Raw genomic sequence first — 15,902 nt, 5'->3', positions numbered from 1 at the left:
TAGTTACCAGATTATTGAGAAGGAGCGCGCTTCAATGATCGGAATGATCGGACGTTGGACAGTTACCAGATTATTGAGAAAGAGCGCGCTTCAATAATCGGAATGATCGGACGTTGGATAGTTACCAGATTATTGAGAAGGAGCGCGCTTCAATGATCGGAATGATCGGACGTTGGACAGTTACCAGATTATTGAGAAGGAGCGCGCTTGAATGATCGGAATGATCGGACGTTGGACAGTTACCAGATTATTGAGAAGGAGCGCGCTTCAATGACCGGACGTTGGACAGTTACCAGATTATTGAGAAGGAGCGCGCATCAATGATCGGAATGATCGGGCGTTGGACAGTTACCAGATTATTGAGAAGGAGCGCGCTTGAATGATCGGAATGATCAGACGTTGGACAGTTACCAGATTATTGAGAAGGAGCGCGCATCAATGATCGGAATGATCAGACGTTGGACAGTTACCAGATTATTGAGAAGGAGCGCGCATCAATGATCGGAATGATCGGGCGTTGGACAGTTACCAGATTATTGAGAAGGAGCGCGCATCAATGATCGGAATGATCGGGCGTTGGACAGTTACCAGATTATTGAGAAGGAGCGCGCTTGAATGATCGGAGAAGGAGCGCGCTTGAATGATCGGAATGATCGGACGTTGGACAGTTACCAGATTATTGAGAAAGAGCGCGCTTCAATAATCGGAATGATCGGACGTTGGACAGTTACCAGATTATTGAGAAAGAGCGCGCTTCAATAATCGGAATGATCGGACGTTGGACAGTTACCAGATTATTGAAGAGCGCGCTTCAATGACCGGAAGTTGGACAGTTACCAGATTATTGAGAAGAAACCTCGCCGATGCCGGTGGCAGTTGATCAATGTACATAAAGAGCTTCTTTATCAGGCAAATGTGACTCTCCTGAAACAAAAACATCAAAATTAATTACTGAGAGGAAGTCAATATGTAAAGTAAAGCATTGCTAAAGCGAGGCAATCATTTTAATGATAGTCATAGTTTGATTGACAGGCAAACCTTTTGTATGTTCTAACCCACTCTCAATTATCCATTATGTAGGCAGATATTGACAGCACGATGCATTTCACAACTCGAGTCGTAGTCGTAGCCTACGACTCTGCTACGGTGCTCGACTACATCGTAGTGTGTAATTCAGGGCAAAGACATGTCGTATAGGTAGCATAAGACTAAATCTTGCTGTCTGAATCCGCATTTACGCCATCCTATAAACCTCTCTTTGACCGTTGACCTATCTCCCCCAAGAACTTCAATGCGTAAAAGACCAGGGCGAATGCGTAGGAATCTCTACAAATTAGTCCGTGTACATTCCTTTTCTTGCACTAAGAATTTACTTTTGATATGATAGAATGAATCATTGAGACACCGTTCTGCGTTTCGTAAAATGAACAATGCGCACAGTTTTCTGTAGTGCGAACTTCTATTGCCGCTCACTTGAGCGACACGGCGTATACAAATATAGTATGTACGCAATATGTAGTACCTAGCGCACAGTATGCAGTATCTAGCGCGCATTATGTAGTAACTAGCGCGCAGTATGTAGTATCTAGCGCGCAGTATGTAGTATCTAGCGCACAGTATGTAGTATCTAGCGCGCAGTATGTAGTATCTAGCGCACAGTATGTAGTATCTAGCGCTCAGTATGTAGTATCTAGCGCGCAGTGTGTAGTAACTAGCGCGCAGTATGTAGTATCTAGCGCGCAGTATGTAGTATCTAGCGCGCAGTATGTAGTATCTAGCGCGCAGTATGTAGTATCTAGCGCGCAGTATGTAGTATCTAGCGCGCAGTATGTAGTATCTAGCGCGCAGTGTGTAGTAACTAGCGCGCAGTATGTAGTATCTAGCGCGCATTATGTAGTATCTAGCGCGCAGTATGTAGTATCTATCGCGCAGTATGTAGTATCTAGCGCGCAGTATGTAGTATCTAGCGCGCAGTATGTAGTATCTAGCGCGCAGTATGTAGTATCTAGCGCGCAGTATGTAGTATCTAGCGCGCAGTATGCAGTATCTAGCGCGCAGTATGTAGTATCTAGCGCGCAGTGTGTAGCATCTAGCGCTCAGTATGTAGTATCTTGCGCGCAGTATGCAGTATCTAGCGCGCAGTGTGTAGTATCTAGCGCGCAGTGTGTAGTATCTACCGCGCAGTGTGTAGCATCTAGCGCTCAGTATGCAGTATCTAGCGCGCAGTATGTAGTATCTAGCGCGCAGTATGTAGTATCTAGCGCGCAGTATGTAGCATCTAGCGCTCAGTATGTAGTATCTAGCGCGCAGTATGTAGTATCTAGCGCGCAGTATGTTGTATCTAGCGCGCAGTGTGTAGTATCTAGCGCGCAGTATGTAGTATCTAGCGCGCAGTATGCAGTATCTAGCGCGCAGTATGTAGTATCTAGCGCGCAGTATGTAGTATCTAGCGCGCAGTATGTAGTATCTAGCGCGCATTATGTAGTATCTAGCGCGCAGTATGTAGTATCTAGCGCGCATTATGTAGTATCTAGCGCGCAGTATGTTGTATCTAGCGCGCAGTATGTTGTATCTAGCGCGCAGTATGTAGTATCTAGCGCGCAGTATGTAGTATCTAGCGCGCAGTATGTTGTATCTAGCGCGCAGTATGTTGTATCTAGCGCGCAGTATGTAGTATCTAGCGCGCATTATGTAGTATCTAGCGCGCAGTATCTAGCGCGCAGTATGTAGTATCTAGCACGAAATATCTACCTGCTTGTCCTTCTTGGTGACTTCCTCCAGGATGGTACGGAAGAAAAGGACGGGATCCTCAATCAGAGAGTTCCACACCAGTCGGTAAGCAACGGTCATCACTACAAAATAACCACGTTAGACAAAGTCGGTAAGACCTTTCTAAACAGGGCTCATTGCCCATCAACACAAACCTCGTTAGACTGGACAAAGTCGGTAAGACCTTTCTAAACAGGGCTCATTGCCCATCAACACAAACCTCGTTAGACTGGACAAAGTCGGTAAGACCTTTCTAAACAGGGCTCATTGCCCATCAACACAAACCTCGTTAGACTAGACAAAGTCGGTAAGACCTTTCTAAACAGGGCTCATTGCCCATCAACACAATAAGACAAAAGCGATAAGATCATGTGAAACTGCGCTCTTTACCATTCAGCACAACAAGACAAAGACTGGATTAACCGGGCGCTTCAGCGGTTATCATTGCAAGAAAAAAAAGGCGCTAAGATCTTGATGAAACAAGACCTAAAACAGCCATCAATACAAGACAAAGACGGTAAGACCTCGTTAAAGGGGAGACTGTAGTTGTTACAATCCCCTTTAGTCTTCAAGATCTTTATGGATTTTTGTTTAAAACTTATCTAAAAAACGAAGTAGAGGTGAAATAGTGCACAAACTTAAAAAAAAAAACATGCGGGATACCTGCGGTTTTGTTGGTATCTACGAGAACATCGTCCAACAGTCGTATGATGTGTGGAACGGCTGAAGAGAAAGCCGCTGGCCACATGTCCGCATTTACCTGATGAGACTCGCCTAGAAAAAACAACAATGTATTAGTATTAAGGAGATATTCGGGAGCAAAACTGTCCTCTCCTCTGTAAGTTCCCTTATTAAGCAATTTTGGTTATGGATATATTCGAAACCAAAAACTGTCCCCGTTAATATAGTCTGCTCGCACAATACTGAACTCGCCCCCAGGAACCACGCGGCTTAAAAAACAAGATGGCGCCCGATCATCGAACGGAGAGGGTTTTCCGCAAAGATAACATTAAGTACCGCCTACAAGCAGGCTACCGTTAATACGGTGCCCTTATTAAACCAATTTTGGCTATGGATATATTTGGGACACTAAACTGTCCCCGTTAATGAGGTGCCCTTATTAGAACAATTTTGGCTATGGATACATTCGGGCACTAAACTGTCCTCGTTAGTGAAGTGCCCTTGTCAAGTGGGTGTAATTAGACCAAAGCTCAGCTATATTGTAAGATTAATCTGTTTTGATTATCTTTATCCTGTTATACCAAGTTGAATTGCGGATTTAGTGTGCATTTTTGTAGTGGTACTTCCCATGTATAAAGTTTAGCAGAACTAATAGGTAGGCTGATATATAATGGATGTAGTAGCATGGTCTTCAGGTGAGGGCTGACCACGCTATGCAGTTTGTAGCTACTTAATCAAAGATTATCATATAATTATTACTCATTATAAAACATAAAAAAATTTTTTATGAAATTAACAAATTAGCATGATTGGAAATAATACTGAAATAAACTATAATGTTTGTTAGCATGTTGGAGCTTATTGTTAACATGGTGTAAATTATTGTTATTAATAAAAGCGTGACATGTTAACCCCGTGGGGTCCCGGGACATCGCCTCGTTTCCACTAGTAACCGCGATGCCCTGGGTCCCTATGGAGTGAGTGTTAGTATGGTTACCGTCAGCGGTCATATCCTCGAGCATGCGCGGAAAGACATTCAGCTCCCAGTTAGCGTGGGTACTTTTGCGCCTCTGCCTACGCCCTGATCAGATCACGTGATATCAAACGTATAGTTAGTTAAACGTTTAGTTATAGGTTGGTAACATAAAGCAGTTAATAAATCATAAGTCTGAAGACCTTCTATCAATAGGCGGCTTGCACTAAGTAGAAAGACAACAAAAGCATTACTAATAGGTAAAAACATACGGGGGAACCTGGATTTTACGATACTGGATTCTACGATAACCTTGATTTTACGACGGCGTGTCTTTCTCCCGGCTGAAATACAGTAAAATGTATAAGAAACTACCTCGATCTAACGATATTGGATACAACGATATTCTCGATTTTACGATACCAATTTTGTTTTCCCAAGCGTAATTTTGACCTCGATTCAACGATATTACTGATTCTGACTATCAACAAAGACAGAAAAACAAAAGACACCACACACGTACATTACAGTTAATCGATTTTTTGACTTGAGATCTTGTTAAGACAGGTTACAGTCCCACAGAGAGTAACTGAACAGTCTTACCCTAGAGTACATTGACAATATCATTACTTTGTAAAGGTTGATTAATCCGACCTCGCTACAACAATATTTTTAATGGATTTTTCTTTATATCGCAAAATCGAGGAGCTCTTTGCAACGATACCTCGATGTTACGATACATTTTCTTTCTCCCGAGGCATATTGTAAAATCCAGGTTCCACTGTATTGCCGGTAAACATTCACATCTCAGAGAACAGGATTTCGTCGTCTATGCGTTATCCATCAAGTACTGAGGATTACGACACATGGATTCTACAGTGAAGCCTTTTTGAAAGAGGTGTATACTTTGGTACGATCTAAATAGTAGGGTCCAATCCCTGACAATTGGAAGCGTAAGTGTTCGTTTCCTAGCAGACTTTGCACTTCCGTGCAGTGCAACAAAAACCCTAATGAAAAATAAGTTAACCTCCGCAAAACCTACCTGTTTTCTCCTCCTCCCCAGACCCCATGGTCGCCTCTATAGACACGGGCACAGTCCTAAGGGGGAACTGGGCACGAAGTATCCTCTTGGCTTCCGCTTCCTCCGCCTCCTTCACTTTCTTGTTGCCTTTGCTCTTCGTCTTCCTGTTCCCAGGCTGCTCTTCCAGCATGAGTAAGGGATCCCACGGACAGTCAGGCACGTGTTGGGTCTGGATTCCCAGGGGAGGGGAGGGTAAGGTGAAGTCAACTCGAGGTGGTGGGACCTTGGGGGGGGAGTTAAGAATATTTTAGTCAAGAGCATGACAAGAAAATAATATTCGAGATCCTTGCGAATAAGTCAGCAGAAATGTTTTAGGAGATGTTTTATCGCGCAAGGACCTGGTATTGTCTTAAAATCGCGCCCTCCCATCCACCCTTTAGCATTTGCGTCTTCATCTCTGTAAGCCTGCTAATCAGAGGTTACTTTCACATGACGATTAATGTCAATAAGAAAACAGGAAGGATAATGTACAATACAATCAGCTATGTTATAATAGAGGTCGACACTAATAAAGCTGCTTTCACACTATAAATAAAACAACGCTGGACATTTTTATCTGTGTTTAAATTGAGTGACAAAAAGTTACGCATGGATACCGGGACTGATCTATATTATACTAGGCAGGTGACAGACACACCTTCTTTATCAGAAAAAGTAATGTCATTTTGTTTAATATAATCTTGATTATCAAGAGAAAACACTGAAAATTTTCGGGGCTGTTGTAGAAAATACACACACACAAAGAACCCTAAGATTTCAATACCCCTGCGTGGGGGAGGGGGAAGGGAGGGTTGTTTTACCTTCAGCACAAAGCTTGCTCGTTCCTCGAGGCGAGGCCACGCGTGGAACCTGGACTGCCACAGCACCTCATACCTGCAAGACATCGGGTCTAGTGTCACGTGCATGGAGACATATCCGAGTGTGCTATGGAGCTAGCTTGAAGTAATCTTAAAGCCGCATTGGCACCAGTTTACTTCCGGAGGTCATCCGCTCTAAATTATCAGTCACATCCTCGAAGAAACTCCCAATAGACACACTGCTTTCAATATTTTGAAATATTTTTCGCATTTTTCGTTAAAAATCATCGGATATTGTTAGGTAATCGACCGGAAGTAAACTGGTGACAATGCGGCTTTAATAACAGCACTCGAGCTTTGCAAACAGCTCGCTAAGCGACATGTAGCAACCCATGCTACGGAGTCTTTGTTATGATAGGAGTACGAGTCACGCAGCTGACTTTGTTATCTGCCTTTCACAAACACGTTTTACCATAGCAATGAGCTGTTACATTAGCAACGAGCTGTTACCTCAGCGTCGAGCTGACTTTGTTATCTGCCTTTCACAAACACGTTTTACCATAGCAATGAGCTTTTACCTTAGCGTCGAGCAGACTTTGTTATCTGCCTTTCACAAACACGTTTTACCATAGCAATGAGCTTTTACATTAGCAACGAGCTGTTACCTTAGCGTCGAGCAGACTTTGTTATCTGCCTTAACAAACACGTTTTACCATAGCAACAAGCTGTTACATTAGAAAGGAGCTGTCACCTTAGCGTCGAGCTGACTTTGTTATATGCCTTAACAAACACGTTTTACCATAGCAACAAGCTGTTACATTAGCAGCGAGCTGTTACCTTAGCGTCGAGCAGACTTTGTTATCTGCCTTAACAAACACGTTTTACCATAGCAACAAGCTGTTACATTAGCAACGAGCTGTTACCTTAGCGTCGAGCAGACTTTGTTATATGCCTTAACAAACACGTTTTACCATAGCAACAAGCTGTTACATTAGCAACGAGCTGTCACCTTAGCGTCGAAAAGACTTTGTTATCTGCCTTTCACAAACACGTTTTACCATAGCAACAAGCTGTTACATTAGCAACGAGCTGTCACCTTAGCGTCGAGATGACTTTGTTATATGCCTTAACAAACAAGTTTTACCATAGCAACAAGCTGTTACATTAAAAAGGAGCTGTCACCTTAGCGTCGAGCTGACTTTGTTATATGCCTTAACAAACACGTTTTACCATAGCAACAAGCTGTTACATCAACAACGAGCTGTCACCTTAGCGTCGAGATGACTTTGTTATATGCCTTAACAAACAAGTTTTACCACAGCAACAAGCTGTTACATTAGCAACGAGCTGTCACCTTAGCGTCGAGATGACTTTGTTATATGCCTTAACAAACACGTTTTACCATAGCAACAAGCTGTTACATTAGCAAGGAGCTGTCACCTTAGCGTCGAGATGACTTTGTTATCTGCCTTTCACAAACACGTTTTACCATAGCAACAAGCTGTTACATTAGCAACGAGCTGTTACCTTAGCGTCGTGCTGACTTCTGCCTTTCACAAACACGTTTTACCATAGCAACAAGCTGTTACATTAGCAACGAGCTGTTACCTTAGCGTCGAGCTGACTTTGTTATCTGCCTTAACAAACACGTTTTACCATAGCAACAAGCTGTTACCTTAGCAACGAGTTGACTCGATCATCCGCATCACTGCATGTGAGCTCCTTGTATAGCATTTCCTCCACTTTACTGCGCAAACGGATACCGGAGAGCAGAAACACGGCAGCTGGAGGAACAGAAACACATTACACAAAACACCTGGCAATCTAGCCGAGGGGGAACTAGCGATGTGACAACATGGCGTGGAACATATCGACGTTATATCAAGACGAAAGAGAGAAAACAATTTTCTGTCGTTATGCAAGGCATCCTACAAGGCATTATGGGTAACTCACCGGCGGCAGAGACAAGTTGTTGGTCCTCGTCTAGGAGTAGTTCCCAGGCCACTGGTAGTGTCTCCTCCAGGAGCTCCTGCTCTATGACTGTGCCAGCCTTGGCAATGAGGGAGAACGCACAATGCGTCAAGCCGCAAAGCTAGGGAGTGATACAAGACATAATTTTATGTTTTATGTTTGTCACCTATAAACTCCTTATCATATTCCGACGCGAACGCACACACGCATCACGCACATTAGCACGCATCAAGCACAATCTTACACGCAGCACGAATGCAAACGCGCACGACAAACACACTCAGGCAAGAACCCATATGCACCACAGATGCAGGCATAAACACGCAAACATGCACAAGACACAAAAGACACACGCACGCACGCACGCACGCACGCACAACAGAGACACGCACGCATCAGAAATGTACATACGACCATGAATACACACACACAAGAACGCATACGCACTAACGATGAATGTTTAAACACGCACAAACACGCTGGAAGTGAAGAACACATGCCCAACACGGGTACACACGCGCCAAACAAATGCACCAAGGCACAATATGCCCCATGCACGCACCAGAAATGTGTGCATAAACAGACATTAACATGCACACACTACGAACGCACAACAGACGAATACACAACAGCAGGGGCTCATAAGTAGGGGCAATCAACTTCCACACATTCTGGTACTATATAGGTGTCACAGCGTTTCCTAGGATCAGGCTATTTTTAGACGCGCGGATAACCCAATCAGATTCGACCTTTGTGTTGACGTTTTGGCTGGGCTCAACTGCACGCGCAGTCTCAGACAAAAAGCTATGTTCTCTCTTCGGTACTTTGACTTTTGTTGCTATTTTCTTTAATATGAATCCAATTCTACCTACGACTTTGAATTCTAGCTTGTAATTCTTTTGATAAACAAACAAAACCGACGGATAATATATAAAAATATATTCTTCCTAACTGCAATTTGCGCGTGCAGCCTCACGTCACTCGCGCGCGCGACCAACGTCAAAGTAGCTGATTGGCCCGTTCGTGCGCGCGCGTCTAAAAATAGCCTGATCCTCGGAAACGCCGTGACAGTTATATAATACAGATGATTGCCCCTACTTATGAGCCCCTGACAACAGACAAATGCACAATAGACGAATGCACAACACACAAATGCACGCAAAACACACGCCCACATAAACATGCAACACATATCAGGACGGACGCACGCATTAATACCAAGCACGAACGCACAGAAGAATAAGCCGACATAAGATGTTGTTATAATCCCTATTCGTCTTTCCAAATCCCTCCACATTCATCACCACCACTCACACACACACGCCTGGACACGCTCACGCACCTTGTGTTTAATAAAGTCAAGCATGTTATTGTCATCCTTGTCCTTCTTGCCGTGTGTATCTCCCGAGCCCGCGCCGTGCTGAGGAGAACCCATATGCATGCTAGCCAGATTGAACCCCGGTTTACTACGGGACTTCTCTAAGCCGCGTGTCTTGTTAGCGTCCGACTTGTCCGCCTGTCCGGTATACACGTGTTCTAAAGCCTTGACAAGCCGGGAGCAGACTCGCTTTTGGCGCTGGTGGCAGTTAGGCGGACACCTAGGAGAAAAACAATGGATAGAATAACAAGCTTGGAATGTATGCAAACACATGGCTAGCTATGTCAAAGGTCGGACTGTTATCTTTATACAGTGGTAACTCCACTTTCTCGTTTCGAAGGATTGGCAATTCTAACACTGCATTTATAGAAATAACAACGTCTGTGTGGAAGACGTTCAATGGAAACAATGCAAGCCCTGAAACTAAAAAATGAAATTTGATTCCCCCAAATATTGCACAAATACTGAAAATGGACCCCCCCCCCAATAATCGGGCATTTTTCCAATAAAATCCAAAAGAACGGATAATCTACATAAAAAGATATAAAATATCCTTAGCTGAGGTACCTGGATTGATGGTCGCACAAATATGACGTAGAGCTATTTAACAAGATGACCGCGGTGAGCCATGGGAAGCGATTCGTTTCCTCGTCTTCTGATTCGTCATCCGAGCCGCCGAAATCTCCACTCATCCCAGGCCCACTCGGCCGTTTACGCGTGCTTGCTGTTCGTCGCTTGTCGCCGGTAGTACCGTGCCTCGGCTGTCTGCTGATTGTATGGGAAAATAAAACATTCATTCGCGGCGTGGAGAGGCGGGTCATAAGTTTCTTCTGTCCGCGCGCGAGTCAGAGCCCTTGAAATCCGTGCTAAGCGCGCATGGTATCCACCATCATGGGTATTCTCTCAGGTCAGGGAGTACCAATGCTCTTACTCCAAGGCCTCGCACAAACAGACGAAGCGATTTTTGTACTTCGAAATTAAAATTATAAATCTATATATGTAATGCGTAACTTGTTCGTGCTATGTGTTCTGACTGATGCCTCTTATTCAGTTTATTGTAAATGAACTGCCAAAGGTCTTCAATAAACATATCTATCTATCTGTCTGTCTGTCTGTCTGTCTGTCTGTCTGTCTGTCTGTCTGTCTGTCTGTCTGTCTGTCTGTCTGTCTGTCTGTCTATTGATTTTGTGGGGTATTGGCAAAAAAAGACACTATGTGGCGAGCGTTATTGCGCCACAGAGACAAAGTTTTTTTTTTCGAAAATCAGTCAATTTAGCATGCGAGAATCACATATCCACTATGTGGTAGATAATGCCCGTGACACTGAGAGAATTATCACGTGATACAGGCTTTACAATAATTTGGAAGGCTGGGAAAATTGTTCGAAAAAAAAACAGAACCCCCGCTGGTAAAGGGTATTTTCGTGGCCATTTTTCGGTCCGTGAAAGGTGATCCATACCCCCCTTAACCACCCTGTAATGTCTAATTACCTGGGTAGCCTGGGACTGGCGTTCCCCACACTGGTCTTGGGCAGGTACAGACTGCTCCTCTTGGGGGAGAGGAGGGGATCGGTTGTCATGCCTATCCCGCAGTCGGACAGCTTCCGCACCCTGCCGGCATCAGAGGCGCGCCTAACAAGCAGCATGGAGTCGTCCGCGGCACGCCCTTCCTGGTCTTGTACCATGATTACCTGGAATAAAACGATACCATGAGAACCTGGGATAAATAAAGCTGTAGAAGGCCTCTAATTTTTAGGGGGGGGGCACTATACAGAAGCCGTCACGCCCCCTGAGGGTCATTTTTAAATTATTTGGGGGCAATGCCGCCCCCCCATCCCTGCTACGGCACTGGTAAAACAATGATTACTTGTAAAAAATCAAAACGTGTTGGATAAAATGGACGCAAAAACGTGTGGGTGTCACTTAAAAATAAAACCAACAGTAAAATCACACTGAACAGTGCTGTCCTGAGTTATAAAGGCGAACACCACCTCTGACCTTGTAATTTTATTACCAGGAATAAAACATGCTTTGGGTACTGGAATGATGCTCAGACATTAACAACTGTAGCGCCTTACCGGGGGCTCATGAGGGCTGGATCGTCCCGGGCTCAAAGAGCTGCTAAAGTCGGACGGGACAGAACCCTGGCTTATTGCGCTCTGCTTGCGGATTCGCTCCCCTCCGCCAAACAATCCGCTGAGCCGGTTATGCGGCTGGTCCGAGAAATGAGTAGACCTGGAAAAGTAACATAACGTTGCTATTTTGGAGCTGATAGAGTTAAATGAGAAATAAATGGTCACCTTACAATCGGATTAACATATAAGCGGTAGTCGCAAGGTCGGAATTGATTTTCCCTTCTTCTTTGACCAATTAAATAATATCGCATATAATGTGTTTCGTAGACAATGCTGAATAATGTGTGCGCATGCGCGTGCTCTGGTGAAAACAAACACAATCGTACTGTTGAATCATTCAATGACTTCAGTAACTGTTGCGACTAAGTGTGCAGCATTAAAACCATACTGTACAAAATATTTGTTTTATAATGAGAGAGTCGTAAAGAAAATTATAGCCTAAGCTTTGCGCTAGTTTTCTTAGCATTCGCCAAAATGTGACAAATCGCCATTGAAAAGCCGGTACTGAAACTAGTCTTGCATTTTCAGCACTGACGGTTTCGTATAGAATGGGACAGAGCAAAAAAATGGCAAGTTTTCCCAAAATAAGGTCTGGTTAACTTCTGTAAGCTTGAATTTTTGCATAGAAGTTTCTTATGTTATGTAAACCAACATATCAAAAAGTATTTTTTTTTTACTTATGGATTCGTCTTCGAGATATGAGGCTTGAAGTGCAATTTTCACATGTTCAAAGTATGAACTCTCTTGGTTTTTAGAGAGAAGTCGGGCTCTGATCAGAAATTAAGCCAACTTTGCGCGCTAATATCTAAATTTCATATCTTCTAAATTTCTTTAAAATTTGGAATTGAGCTTTTGGTCAGAGAAATTCCTTGTATGCGCAATCTTGAGCTTATATATGGAGAATTGGAAAATTTCATGCCACTTTTTTTGCTCTGTCAAAGAATGGACAGAAGCTGTCGGTGCCGACTTGTCCCAACGGGCAAGTTTTACTGTAAAAAAATTTCTATAAGAGACAGGAGATACCTTATTAGCTTACCTTCGTTTTTCTGCGCCAATCAGGCTCTTTCCCCTACTACCTCGCCCCGCCATTTGTCTGCTGTCGCGTCGGATCTGGTACATTCCGTGGCTCTCCCGCAAAAACGCGGTGATCTCGATCAACAACTGGCACGCGGCCATTTTTAACGCGTAAGGACACTCTCGACTTGCCTCGCTCAATGTGCCTAAAACAAGCAAGGACTTAGTTAGCTAAGCTTTATTTAAAGAGTCGTTATAAGCCACCATTTTGTTATAGTAACAAAGTACCACGGTTAAAAAAGCATCATCCATCGATTGATTAAGCTATTGAGTAATTTTCAATGAGATGGGTTATTTCTAAATTTCCTCACGTAATTTGCCTTTCAATATTGATTGAAAACAATAACAAATGCGTCCCTGACAAGGACATTAATCTCCCCATACTTAAGCGATTAAAAAACAAGAAGAACATGTAAGCAAACTGCTCTTCCAACAACATGAATCCTCGGTAACTCCAACTTTTTACCTCTAACTCCCTGCGGACCCTTTTACAAAATTTGGGCCAAATGTCCCTCATTCATTTTTCACCACTGGAAATCCAAATACAGACAAGCCAAAGCACTAGCCCCTCGACCCCATATTTGTTTCTTCTAAGAACCTGTAGCTCTGTAATACTAACCTTCGTCACCAAATATTTGGTTCTTCTAAGAACCTGTAGCTTTGTAATACTAACCTTCGTCACCAAATATTTGGTTCTTCTAAGAACCTGTAGCTTTGTAATACTAACCTTCGTCACCAAATATTTGGTTCTTCTAAGAACCTGTAGCTTTGTAATACTAACCTTCGTCACCAAATATTTGGTTCTTCTAAGAACCTGTAGCTTTGTAATACTAACCTTCGTCACCAAATATTTGGTTCTTCTAAGAACCTGTAGCTTTGTAATACTAACCTTCGTCACCAAATATTTGGTTCTTCTAAGAACCTGTAGCTCTGTAATACTAACCTTGGTCACCTCATTTTTGGTTCTTCTAAGAACCTGTAGCTTTGTAATACTAACCTTGGTCACCTCATTTTTGGTTCTTCTAAGAACCTGTAGCTCTGTAATACTAACCTTCGTCCATGAAATCCTCATCCACTTCTTCTTCCAACAGATCCAGCCTCGTGTTGCTTCTTCTCTCCTCTTCCTGCAGATTCGGCGCCGTATTTTTTCTCTTCTTCAGCACCATCTCGAGTTTCTGACCCAGGGCCACTCCCCATTTATGGAACAGGACCCCCGCCTCGTGCATGGCTTCAAGGTTACGCTTAGGGGTAGTGAGTGAGAAGGTTTTGGCGCGTTTCTGTGCGAATCCTGACTGGTTTGCGCGCAGCCACATCGGCCACTCGCCGCGATTACAGCGATGAACGAAGTACGCGCACTCCAGGAGAAGTGCAGCACGGGCCACCACTGGCGCTTCCTGGAATAAAGAGACATCAAGTGTAGGTTTACTTCCATACAGAGGAGGACTGGGAAGACTTGCCCTTTTTTTATAAATGTGAACTTCTAAAGTTCTTTTTTTATAGAGGGGGGGGGAGGGGGGCTCCAGAGCATGGATGGAGCCGCAAGCCCTAAGTCCCCAGGCCCGTACCCAGGGGGATGCCGTTCAACTAACATCCTCCGGCACATATTATGCGACTCTGTTGTAGCTCTCCATTTTAATCCCGAATGCTTTGCCTGATAAGACTTTTCAGCGATGTGCTTTAGGTTAACAAAGCGCTGTACTTGACAGGTGTGACGCTTTGTGTGACGTTTATATTATGCGACTCAGGCTTGTTCATGTCGCGATTAGTCTATTCTTACTAGGGCATTTTTTTTTTGGGGGGGGGGGGGTGGTGTTGTGTTGTGTTGTGTTGTGGTGGTAGATGTAAGTATTTACCAGATCAAATATTACAGTGATGATAAGAAGGCCAGGTACAGCCAGGTAAGGGTAGGGGCAAGTAGTGTTTGGGGGGGGGGGAGGCGAAAGGAGGGAGGAGTAATAATTGTTGAATGAGTGATGATTTGTGGGTCAGTTAAGGCACCAGGCTGAGTCTAAGTACCATTGGGTGGGCACGGGTAGGGTGGGGTCAAGTGGTATTGAGGGGGGAGGGGTGGTAATTACCAGGTCTAGCATAGCAGCGACAATTTGTTGGTCAGGTACCGCGCCAAGCTGACTCTAAGTACCATTTGGTGGGGACAGGGTGTGTGGGGGCAAGGTATTGAGGGGGGGGGGGGGGAGTAATCACCAGGTCTAGCATAGCAGCGACGATTTGTGGGTCAGGAACTGCGCCAGGCTGAGTACCCTTCATGAGGAAGCGTAGGCGGATGAGTCCTTCCCTCAGAGCTGTGATATCCACAGGCTTGCGCTGATACTCCTGTACCACTATGTCAATAGTCGGCGACTCCTGCATACATAAAGTAGCGCCACGGATACAAGGAAGAATCAATTGTAATAATATCTTTGTGTGACAAATGCTTCACATAGCATGTTTGATTTACGTGGCATTTGCTGTGCCTGTCAAATAGCCCACTTGACAGTGCATGATGTGACAAACACTTTCCCCGTGAGAAATGGTTTCTCTCTCTTCATGTTCTCCGTTTTCCCCACACGCACGAGCACTCTGGTGCACGCGCGTGGTGTGTTTGCACTTGCTTTATGCAATTTGTTGTAACGATTTTTAGTCGCCCAGAAAAAGGACAGAAGTCGCATATTATGCGACCATGTTGTAGATCTCCATTTTAATCCCGAATGCTTTGCGTGATAAGGCTTTGCAGCGATGTGCTTAACATAGCGCAGTTAACATAAGCGCTGTACTTGACATGTGTGACGCTTTGTGTGACGCTTTGTGTGACGTTTATATTATGCGACTCTGCTGTAGTTTTCCATTATCATCCTCGAATTATATGACAAAAACTTTGTTAGACAAACTCAAAGGACTAAAAATCTGTGTAACGATACGAGTGCAAGACAAAAACTTTATGTTACAAGCTTTATGATAGACGACACTTGTCGTTCTTTCTATGTGCAACAAGCCAGGGTATTTTGCCTGCAACAGTTTCAGCAAACACAATTGTTCTATGTGGCTTC

At 44.0% G+C, this 15,902-nt stretch overlaps 1 protein-coding gene across 3 annotated transcripts in view; it reads right to left on the bottom strand.

Moving 5' to 3' along the window:
* Positions 1-15,902, bottom strand: part of LOC5506441 (protein unc-80 homolog) — a 45,335-nt gene that overhangs the window by 21,629 nt on the left and 7,804 nt on the right. Inside the window, exons 9-23 of one of the 3 annotated variants that reach the window (XM_048732254.1) lie at positions 15,061-15,219; positions 13,910-14,252; positions 12,821-13,004; positions 11,728-11,884; positions 11,141-11,340; positions 10,218-10,418; positions 9,615-9,870; positions 8,255-8,393; positions 7,977-8,085; positions 6,305-6,377; positions 5,466-5,727; positions 4,448-4,531; positions 3,433-3,543; positions 2,752-2,852; positions 838-924 (exon numbers count right to left, since the gene is read on the bottom strand). In XM_048732254.1, coding sequence (XP_048588211.1) covers positions 838-924; positions 2,752-2,852; positions 3,433-3,543; positions 4,448-4,531; positions 5,466-5,727; positions 6,305-6,377; positions 7,977-8,085; positions 8,255-8,393; positions 9,615-9,870; positions 10,218-10,418; positions 11,141-11,340; positions 11,728-11,884; positions 12,821-13,004; positions 13,910-14,252; positions 15,061-15,219 — 2,466 coding nt within the window. The remainder of the gene's footprint in view (positions 1-837; positions 925-2,751; positions 2,853-3,432; positions 3,544-4,447; positions 4,532-5,465; positions 5,728-6,304; positions 6,378-7,976; positions 8,086-8,254; positions 8,394-9,614; positions 9,871-10,217; positions 10,419-11,140; positions 11,341-11,727; positions 11,885-12,820; positions 13,005-13,909; positions 14,253-15,060; positions 15,220-15,902) is intronic. The other 2 variants (XM_048732255.1, XM_048732256.1) reach the window with 2 other exon arrangements.

The sequence above is a fragment of the Nematostella vectensis genome, chromosome 9 (genome assembly GCF_932526225.1).
Source record: "Nematostella vectensis chromosome 9, jaNemVect1.1, whole genome shotgun sequence".
Classification (NCBI taxonomy): Eukaryota; Metazoa; Cnidaria; class Anthozoa; order Actiniaria; family Edwardsiidae; genus Nematostella; species Nematostella vectensis.
Note: the sequence above shows the minus strand (reverse complement) of the source record. Positions and strands in the feature narration are given on the sequence as shown.